At 52.9% G+C, this 10,953-nt stretch overlaps 1 protein-coding gene across 1 annotated transcript; it reads right to left on the reverse strand.

Annotated features, from left to right (window-relative positions):
* Positions 1-922: 922 nt before the first annotated feature.
* On the reverse strand, positions 923-5,205 carry ELF3 (E74 like ETS transcription factor 3). Its single transcript, XM_049770665.1, has 8 exons — positions 5,040-5,205; positions 4,600-4,821; positions 4,392-4,487; positions 4,158-4,307; positions 3,936-4,025; positions 3,727-3,843; positions 2,241-2,436; positions 923-1,180 (listed from the first exon to the last, which is right to left on the reverse strand). Exons 1-8 carry the CDS (start codon positions 5,203-5,205, stop codon positions 1,066-1,068), a joined length of 1,152 nt encoding a protein of 383 aa, XP_049626622.1. The 3' UTR covers positions 923-1,065.
* Between the last annotated feature and the right edge of the window lie 5,748 nt (positions 5,206-10,953).

The raw sequence follows: 10,953 nt of genomic DNA on the forward strand, positions 1-10,953 counted from the left end.
GCATGTTCTTTGGAATGAAAGCGAGGTTCCTAGGGCAGGGACTCCGCTGACAACTGTTTGAGATGTAGTCACCTATTCCACAAGGCCACACCTGCAATGCTAGATGTGGAAAACTTCCTGACATCTTCCAAGTCTGGCCTCATAGCCAGTAGCATCCCCCAGAGATCCAGCTCAGGAGGAGCCCATGAGCCCATGGTGGGGGTCAATAAAATGACCTCAGATTACAGATATCCTGGATTACATCAAGTCTGGAGATTTTCTTGGTGCCAGCACCCGTTTCCCTTTGTACCCTCCTAACCTGGAGGGCATGCTGGGAAACACAAACCTCTACCTCTGAAACCCATTCCTCTTCCAGTGGCCACTTCTGCCTTCAACTTCCCCTTCCCCACCAGGCAAACTTCCTAATCCTGCTGCAATAGTCTCAACTTCATGACCTCACCCAATTCAGAGGCCCAGATTCCAGTGCAGGAGAAGCTGAGACAAAGGTTAGAAAAAGTCCAGAGAGGCACTTTATTACAGCCCTCTGCTTCAATTGATGCGGGGCAAGGAGCTGGGAGCCCCTTTTCACCCTTCTCTCACGGTCCTTCCAAGGGCTGAAACAGTCTGGCCACCAGCACTCTGGTGGGAGAGGAGCAGGGAGGGGAAAGTTCTAGAAAAAATAGATGTCTATGTAGGTTTGAGGTCTTTAAAGCACATAAATTAGGAGTACATGACCCCCCGCCGGCAGAGTCCAAGCACAGAGCGGGAAGCGGGGCCCAGGTCCATCCTGTCCTTCCAAGGCCCCTAACTCTGGCCTCAGACTCAGTCCAGGAGTCTTCAGGAGGAAAGTTTCCAAAGGCGGTGTTGGGAGCAGGGCTGCAAACATGCCAGATGCAGGAGCTGCGCTTGCTTTTCTGGTCCTTCTCACACCAGTGCTTGTAACTCCAAGAGGCCAGAGGCCCCAGATCCCAGGTCCAGGAAGGCAAGACCCCAGTGCCTCAGCTTCTGTCCATATCACAGCAGGGCGAGTGTCAAGACGGAAGGTCCTTAAGTCCGTGTGGTTTGTCCTAGGTCTTGTACAGACCCTCAGTTCCGACTTCCAAGCACTTCATCTTCTTTCCAGCCACTGGAGTTTTTGCCAAACTTGTAGACAAGCCTCCGGCCATCAACTCGCTCCAGGATCTCCCGTTTGTAGTAGTACCTGGAGGTGTATGTGTGTGTGTGAGTGGTCACGTCATCCTCATTCTCCAGGCTCCTGTCCCCAAGGATTTCCCGCCCAGTTCTACAGTAGAACCAGCTTTGCTCTCTATCAGTGTCCCAGGCTTATCAGTAAGTCATCTGATTTAAGGCTAGAGGGGACCTTAGGCCTGGACACAGCACAGCTCCGGGAAGGAGCCCTCAGTACTATGTACATTCTGGTCCAGCCTACAGCTGGCCACACCAACATGCTACCACACTATCTCACCATGTGGCCTACAGCCCAGCTTCAGCTGTGGGCTGAGACACTAACATATAGGGTTACCAAAACTTTTTTTAAAAAAATTAATGTGGGGCCGGAGAGATAGCATGGAGGTAAGGTGTTTGCCTTTCATGCAGGAGGTTATCGGTTCGAATCCCGGCGTCCCATATGGTCCCCCGTGCCTGCCAGGAGCAATTTCTGAGCCTGGAGCCAGGAATATACCCTGAGCACTGCCGGGTGTGACCCAAAAACCACAAAAAAAAAAAAAAATTAATGTATGGGGCCAGAGAGATAGCATGGAGGTAAGGCGCTTGCCTTTCATGCAGAAGGTCATTGATTCGAATCCTGACATCCCATGTGGTCCCCTGAGCCTGCCAGGAGCAATTTATGAGCATGGAGCCAGGAGTAACCCCTGAGCACTGCCGGGCGTGACCCAAAAACCAAAAAAAAAAAAAAAAAATTAATGTACTCGGGGAGCAATATAGTACAGTGGGAGAGTTGGCCTTGCACAGAGCCGACCCTGGTTTGACCCCCTGCACCTCATACCCTGAGCCTGCCAGGTATGACCCCTGAGTGCAGACCCAGGAGTAAGCTCTAATAACAGCATGGTGTGGCCTCAAAACAAAAATTAATAACAACAATAATTATTTCTTGAGGTCCTAGCCTGGAGGACAGCCTTCCACCTTCTCTTGATTCCCTTGAACACTTCCTCAGTGCTCTAGGGTCAAGAGAACGGGGGGGATCAGGGCTGTGGGGGTTCAGATGCTGCCTCTGGAAGGTGGAGCCCCAACCCCATACTCACCTCATGGCCCTGCTCAGTTTCTCGTAGGTCATGCTGCTGTTTTTTTTCTTCTGGCCCCACAGCTGGGCCACAGCCTCAGAACGCAGGAACTTGAAGACGCCCTCCTGTCTGTTCTCCCACTTCATGAGGCCCTCGTTGAGCTCTGGGTGGATGAGGATGTCGCGGATAAACTCCCACAGATGGGTGCCTCTGGGGGCTGCAAGGCCAGAGTCTATTAGCCAGAAGGCCAGGGACAGTCTGGCTTAGCACACAGCATAGAAACCCCAGAACAGCCTAGTAACCATTAGACACAGCCTAGAAAACTACTGAAACAGCCTACTGACCACCAACATACACAGCCCTACCAACAACCAGCATAGCCTACTTACTGGTCACCAATATGGCTACTGGTCAACATACAGCTCACTGACCATCAGCACAGCCAACTACCCACCAGCACAGCCTGCTAACTACCATAGTATGCTGCCTGGTAACCAAAACATTGCCGGCTATAAGCACACAAGCCTAGTAACAACCAGCATACTATAAGCAAAGCATATACAAACCAGGGTCCAGGCTTTTAACCAACCACCACAAGCCTATGAAGCAGCCCACCACAAGCCTATGAAGCAGCACACCTACCAACCCTAACCAGTACTCCAACAATCCTAACCAGTACCCCTAAACCCTACCAGCACCTATACAACCCTAACCAGCACCTACCTACAACTCTAACCAGCATAAAAGGGCTTTTAACCAACCAGCACACACCTATGAAACAGCACACTACCTAAAGATACCACCTAAACCAACCCTAACCAGCACCCCAACAACCCTGACCAGTAGTACCCCTACAACCCTACAATGCATCTCCAAAAACTCTAACCAGTATCCACCTACAACCCTAACCGGCACCCACCTACAACCCTACCCAGCGCCCACCTACAATCCTAACCAGCCCTATCCAGCACCCACCTGCTAAGAGACACAAGGGTGTAGGCTACCCCCTGCCCCCCAGACCCAGAGCTCCGGCTCTCTGGGCACAGATGTGTCACTAGCTCAAATATTGATCAAGTGTCTGACTGGGCTAAGAGGGAGCAACAGTCCTGCCCAGGACAACAGGGTGCAGCAGGCCACAGGCCGCCAACAGGTGGGGGGAGCTTGCCATCATGGCTGAGCTGGCACCAGCTCAGGGACCTCCTATAAGTAACCCCCACAGCTCGCCCAAAGCAAAAACAGGCAGATCCCTCTGAGAGCAAAGGCAGTGCCAGAGAAGCCTGGGGCTCAGGTCAGATCAGGTGCACAGACTTGGGGGTTTGGGCTGCCCTCAAAAGTCTAGTTGGGAGGCCCCCTAGCTGTAAGTGTGCCAAGGTCAGCAGCAGGTGTGCAAGAAAGCTCCCGGGCCTGCCTACCCCGCAGCCGGCTACTGAGGTCCAGGCCAGGGGCGTTCTCCCTCCTGCACCCTAGGCCCAGGGCCTGGGCCAGGAGTTTGGGCGTCCCAGCTTACCGTGCTTGCTTTTCTTGCCCTCCAAACACTCGCGGGATTCTTTGCTCAGCTTTCGGGGCCTTCCCCGTTTCCTCTTCTCATGCTTCGGGTCCCCCTTCTTATAGTCAGGGAAACTGTCTGTGGGGTGAGTAAGGAGGGGTATGAGGTTAGAAGGAGCACAGAGGTGGGAGGAGAAGGGCAGCCCTTGGGCCCAGGACTCCGCAACTTACCGCCAGGAAAGTGCTTGTTGTCTGTGAGGTCCAGATCCAAGTCGCTCCCACCAGAGTCTGCAGAATGGGGGCTCTGAGAGGTGGTCGTCCCTGGAGGGGGTGGGAAGTGTGAGTTCCCTGCTCCAGTTCCAGGCCCAGTTCCTACCAGGACTGGAGTCCCAAGAGCTGGGGGGAGGAGGTTGGAACCCCCAAGTGGACAGGCACAGGGGTCCCCGCCCTTACCTGCAGTGGAGATTTCGGAGCTGCCGGGGGAGAGGGCTCCTGCGCAGTAGCTGCCTGGGGAGGGGGCGCCTGCACAGTAGCTGCCTGGATAGTACGGGCTGGCCTGCTGGCCCTCATCCAGTGAGTCTGGTGCAAAGGGGCTCCCCTGGTCTGGAAAGAGGAGGTACAAGTTCAGGCGGGGGCTGGAGGCCGGAGAAAGGACAGGAGTAGGTCAGGGGGCGAAGGAGGACTCACCTAGGGGGCTGGGGTCCACCAGTGTCTCCTGAACGGTCATGCTGTCCTTCTCCAACAGCTCGATGATCCAGCTGAGCTCATCAGGAAAATTGGAAGCTGCAGGGCGGTAGCAGAGCTTAGATCCCAGATTCAAGACAAACCGGGCCGGCCCCACTGCCCACCAACCTCCTCCCCGCTCTCTGCACCCCATGCCCGGCGCTGCACTCACTGAGGTCCCACAGCTGGCTGTAGAGTTGGTCCCCCAGGGGCCCGAAGACCAACCGCAGCTCTTCGGGGGCGCAGCTGCACAGGGTGGCGCCATCCATGTCGCAGCGTGAGAAGTCTATGGCGCTGGCGTCGTATTTGTTCTTCTCCACCTGGTAGCTGATCCAGTCCAGGACCTGGGCCTTGGACCAGAACTGGGGCTGCTCCCCCGACCAGCTGGCTTTCTCTGCAAGGGAGGGCCCAGCAGTCAGCTCGAGTAGCCCCTGCTGTCCGGCACAGGCAGTCTCCACACACTTGCCACCCCAACACCTCGCACAGGCCCCCCCACACCCAGTCCTGAACTGAGCTGGGTGGGAGAAAGTTCCCCCAAATTCAGGCCCATCCGAGAGATGTGGAGATGGAGCTGCTTCCCCTAGAGTGCGCGACCACCCAGTCAGCACCCACCTGTGCCCTCCAAGGACATCTGAGGGTTGCTCAGGGTCAGCAGCAGGTCGTCAGAGGCAAAGGTGGCGGCGGCGGGGGGCGCGGGGGCCTGGGAGGGCTCCTCCGAACTGTACATGGTGCTGAAGTAGTTGCTGAAGACGTTGCTGATCTCACAGGTTGCAGCCATGAGGCCACCTGGGGATCCGGACCAGGCAGGTGAGGCTGGGGCCCAGGCCAGTCCCAGCCCTTGCCCTTCAGCACGACCATCCCAGCCCTGCTGTCCTAGTCCTGTGCCCGCCAGTGTAGCTCCAGGCAGACACTCCAAGGTCAACATCTCTGCCTTCACACCACCATTCATGGAGAGCCTGGGGGACCCCAGAGCACACTGGGGCATAGAAGCTTCTGGCTGGGCTCCCACCCTTACCTTACCCCCCTTGGATTTGCTGGGCTGCTCTGTCCCTGCCAGGCCATTTCCAACCCGCTCTAATGCTTTCTTTCAGACCCCACCACCTACTCCACTATCCACCTGGGATCCCTTTCCAGGCTTCCCCAGATCCCGGCTAGGAAGTGACAGGTGGAGGCCTACCAGCGAGGTGAGTGTGGCCGGCAGACGGCAGGACTAAGGGCCAGCCAGTGGTCCAGAGAGGGGAGAAGAATCCAGAGAAATCCAGGAGAGAACAACCTCTTCACCAGGTGGGAGGGAGCCAGGCGTCTGGCCCTGGGGCTCCCCCGCCCGCCCTAAATAGAGGCGGCCCCGCCCCACGGCCTCTAGAGCGCCACCCGGCGGTGACCGAACCATCGGCTCATTGGACAGAGGGGATTTCCTGGCCTTCACCCTGCTCCTGGGCTCAGGTGATTTGCATATTTTGTGCCACTTGGCCCTGATCCTGGCAGGCGGTGCTGGGAAATCAGGCCCAGCTGGTTTAATGATTGTCAGAGTCTGTCATCCTTCACCCTGTGGGGTTGGGCACAGGGCACTGGCCTGGGGTGGGCATCTGCCACCACCCTCCTCATCACCTCCCCAGGAAATTCCAGTCAGGGGCCTGGCCCCAGAGGAGTGGGAGAATGAGCCTGGGGGAGCATGACCCTTTGCCTGAGCTCACTCGGAGAGGCTGCAGTCCACCCACCTCCGTGTCTGGACACTAAGGTTTGAGGTGTGTGGTCAGTACCCCAGATTTTGAAGGAAAGCTCTCCTAGGCTGCCCTAAGGCAGGGCTCCCGGATGGCAAAGCCTCATTGTCCTTTGCTCCAACTGCAGCCGTAGTCAGGGGTGGTACAAGCCCTTCTGCAGCCCCCGGGCCCCCCGCTGGCTCTGCTGGGGATGGACAGGGATGGGCTTGTCCTATAGGCTAGCTCTCTGCTGCCCTCTAGTGTCCGGCTCCTGCATTGCCACCAGAGAAGAAGGCAGAGTGATCCTTGGCTGCAGGTTCTTCTCTCCACCTGAAGCTCGCTGGCCGCCTCTGGAACGTTTGATCGCTCATCCCAGAGAATGTTGGGACGGTGTGCCCAGTCCTCGGTGCCAGACAGGCAGCGGGGAAAGTGACCGCAACACCCCTCACCCTATTTCTTCACTCTGGCTTTAGGGTGACCCCACACACCGCGGTCCCCGAAGCACTCCACATTCTCTGGATCCTGAGTCTGCACGTGGCCACTCCCTGGCCTCTGGGCTCGGACTCCAGTGACCTACAGACGCTCCAGAGCTGAGCCAGCAGAGGAGGCAGTGGGCAGGGGCTACACTTGTTTGCTGAGAGACCCTAACTCCAGACTTGGGCCAATGCAGAATGGTGCATTTGTTTGTTCTCCATCTACCCGGAGCCTCATGTTCTCCCGAGATGCTTGCCAAACTTTTGTTTTGGGGGCCACACCCTGCAGTGCTCAGGGCTTACTTACTCCTGTCTCTGCACCCAGGAATCAAGTCCTGATGCTGCTTGGGGGACCATATACAATGCTGGGGATTGAACGCAGGGCAGCTGCATGCAAGGTAAGCGTCTTCCCCACTGTGCTGTATCACCCAGTCCCTGCTTTCCCAGACTTAAACTTGGACAAGGTGGAAGCACTGGCTCTTCCCCACCTCCTCCCCAGCTCAGGTACAATGGGAACAGTCAGGCAGACAAAAGGCAGTGCCCACCACCAGGGGCCAAGTGAGAACACTGACCACTACATTCTCCCCTTTCATAAACTTCTAAGCTTTTGCTCTCAGGAACTGCTGGGAACCCAGATTGAGGTTGTAGGGGGGAGGGGAGAGACCTTTGCTGGTCAGGGCTAGCAGGAGGGCCCCGGGCTCTGGGGCAGGATTTTCCTCAGCCCTTCAGGGGGCCTCCCCCAAGGAGCCCAGGGCGGCACACCCTCCACCCAGTCAGTTGCCCTGGAATGTGGGAGAACCGGCTTCTAGCCCCAGGGAGGCTCACGTGTGCCCCATGCCCTGGAGGGCAGCTGGCCCAGGCGCCAGCCGCCACAATATGGGCATATGGAATTATGCTTAGGCCTGAAACAAACAAGTCACTGCCCCCATTTAGTATCCATTGAAAGAAAAAATAAAGAAAACAAAAAACATAAACCAACAAACAAAAATTACCCATTCAGGTAAGATTGCCTGAGCACTGCTGAGATGGAGACTGAGGGGTAAGGACAAAGATTTGAGGCCTGATGGGGGCCCAGGCTATGTGTGGAACCCCTGAAGGTAGCTGTTAAGGTCAAGCATCCCAGAGGATGGCCAGTCTCAGATTGCAGGAATGGAGGCCTCTGGGCCTCCAATGCAAGGGCTGGACGTGAACACAATCAGCCTAATGGGTGATGAGTCTGAGCTAAAAGCTCAAAAGTAGCTATTTTAAAATCTGTGGAGACTATTAGCAGCAATCACAGAGCCAGTCTAGGAGGGTGTTTTAGCCACTATACAGGGCCATGGAGCAGCAGAGGGCTGGAAAGCTTGGCCTCAGAGAGCCTGAGCAGAAATAGGCCCTGTGGCAATATGGGAGTGATTCAAGTGTGAAAGCAGAGTGGGTGGGCAGAGATAGCATGAGAGAGAGAGAGAGAGACAGACAGACAGACAGACAGACAGACAGACAGACAGACAGACAGAGACAGAGAGGGAGAGAGAGAGAGAGAAAAGAGAGGAGAGAAGAGAGAGAGAGGAGGAGAAGAGAGAGAGAGAGGAGAGAAGAGAGAGAGAGAGAGAAAAGAGAGGAGAGAAGAGAGAGAGGAGGAGAGAAGAGAGAGAGAGGAGAGAAGAGAGAGAGAGAGAGAGAGAGAGAGAGAGAGAGAGAGAGAGAGAGAGAGAGAGAGAGAGAGAGAGAGAGAGAGAGAGAGAAAGATGCCTGGGTCTCATTTAATTGTCAAGTCCAAACAGTTGACAGTTCTGAGCTAAGAGAAAAGCAAAGCAATTCCTGAGACTGGTGCCATAGTGTAGTGGAGTAGAGCATTTACCTTGCATGTGGCGGACCTGGGTTTGATCATTGGCATCCCATACTCTCACCCCCAACATCAGCCCCACCAGGAGTAATTCCTGAGTGAAGAGCCAGGAGTAACTTCTGAGCATTAACAGGTGTTGTGCAAAATAATTTTTTAAATGTTTTTAACTTTTAAAAAATGGGGAAAGTAATGAGTAGTTTCAGACCTCTGCTATGAAATAGCCCTAATTCATACCATGCTCAAACATGCTTCTTTTCTGTGCTCCCCTCTCCTGACCCCCAAGTCTTATTCATAGGGAGCTACAGCATGTGAGCTTGGCTGAGTCTTTGCAGCTGGGATTAGCCAAGAGGAAGGCCTGGCTGCCCTTCTGGGAAGAGAAGAGAAAAGTAGGAGATGCAGAGATGAAGAGTGATGCAACTGGCTCTGACCAAACAAATGCCAGGTGCTGCCACACCCAGCAGTGTAGAGGGATATGGGACAGTCTCCCCCAGAGACTCGGAAAGGCACCGATTCTGCGATCACCCTGATTTCAAACTTGGGCAACTGTGAGACAATGCATATGGCTAGCTTTTTTATTTTTTATTTTTTTGCCACGCCCCTCAGTACTCAGGGCTTACTTCTGATTCTGTGCTCAGAAATCACTCTTGGTAGAGAGGACACCATAAGGACATTGGTCCAGGGGCCGAAGAGATAGCATGGAGGTAGGGCATTTGCCTTGCATGCAGAAGGATGGTGGTTTGAATCCCAGCATCCCATATAGTCCCCCGTGCCTGCCAGGAGCAATTTCTGAGTGTAGAGCCAGGAGAAACCCTGAGCGCTGCCGGGTGTGACCCAAAACTAAAAAAAAAAAAAAAAGAACATTGGTCCACCACCACATGCAAAGCAAGCATTCTACTTGCTGTACTGTTGTTCTGGCCCCACATTTCTGCTATCTTAAGTGCTCATTCATTATAGTAGACAAGGCATCTAAAATTGTTCCCTATTTTCTTTTTTTGTTTTGTTTTGGGCTGACACCTGGCTTCGCCCAGGGCTTATGCCTAGTTCTGCACTCAGAAATCACTCCTGTTAAGCTTTGGGGACCACATGGGGTGTCAGGGATCCAATCTCAGTCAGCCGAATACAGGGCAAGTGTACTATCTCTCTGGCTCCTTCTAAAGAATTTTCTCACTTTTTCAAGTTTTAACTTATTTTCACAGTGAGCTCTGCGGAACTTTATTAATGATGGTTTCATATAACAAGGCATTATAAAATATCCTATATTTCAAAAGGTGGTTAATTTCTCATTAATTCTTTTCATTCTCAGAAGTCTGAAGGAGGAGCTGGGGCAATATTTGGGTATTATCTTCGTATAATATCACCCCAAGTTTGATCTCTAAGCCCCGCCAAAAATGATCCCTGAGCTCAGAACCAGGATTAAGCTCTAAGCACTGTTGAGTGATCCCCACCCACCCACCCAAAAGAAAAGCAGATCAAAAGTCTGAAGGATGAGGACTGACAGCAGGTTTAGCCTAACAGAATTTCCTATTTTCTTACATTTATTTCTGATGACTTATGAGCGTTTGTGGGTGTCTGCCCTGAGATAAGTTTGTACATATACAGGAGCTAGGGGAGTTTTGGCAAGTGTTGTTTTCAAAATTTTATTTTATTGTGTTAAAAACATTTCACATAAGCTCTCTAGAATTTTAAACATACAATATAATATTGGCAACAATAGGGGCCCTGTGGAACAGAATAATAATGTTTAAAGTTTAATTATATTTTGGGGGTCACACCCATTTGACGCTCAGGGGTTACTCCTGGCTAAGCGCTCAGAAATCGTCCCTGGCTCGGGGGACCATATGGGACGCTGGGGGATCGAACCGTGGTCCATCCTAGGCTAGCACTTGCAAGGCAGACGCCCTACTTCTAGTGCCACCAATCTGGCCCCAAAACTTTAATTCTTTAATCCATGAGAAGTTCCACCTTTTCTTTGAGATGGGCTGCAAGCATTTGATTCTTTGGGATTAGTTCTCTTTGCAGTATTAGGGGCAGTTAATCTGACTGTCGCAGATCAGCTTCTTATCCCATTATCAGCCACTTGTTCCCTTTGCCCTGACTCCGCTTCTTTAGCTGAACCCAGGCTCCAGCCTGCATCCATGTGATGGAGATACACAGCCTCGATTACATCAGACTTTGAGTATCTTAGCACATTTCTTCTAGTAATTAACTCTATTTTCTCTTCTTGGAAAAGAAAACTTTCTCCTTGGACATAAATGCAGCCATTGTCATTGTAGAAAAATCCAAGAACAACCCACATGATGAAGGTCCAGGTCACTACTGACTCTATCAAGACTCTCAGTAATGACATTAACAAATTTCCTTCCAACTTTGCTCCTATGTCACATTGAATATGTATTGAACTTCTGGGAACCAGAAACAGACTGTTCATACAGATTTCAGGCACTGGCAACTAAGAGTGTATTTTTTTGCCTTAGTTTCTTTTGAATGCAGTGGTAGCATTTGAACTACAGAGAGAAAGGATTTCTCTA

The sequence above is a fragment of the Suncus etruscus genome, chromosome 3 (assembly GCF_024139225.1).
Source record: "Suncus etruscus isolate mSunEtr1 chromosome 3, mSunEtr1.pri.cur, whole genome shotgun sequence".
Classification (NCBI taxonomy): domain Eukaryota; kingdom Metazoa; phylum Chordata; class Mammalia; order Eulipotyphla; family Soricidae; genus Suncus; species Suncus etruscus.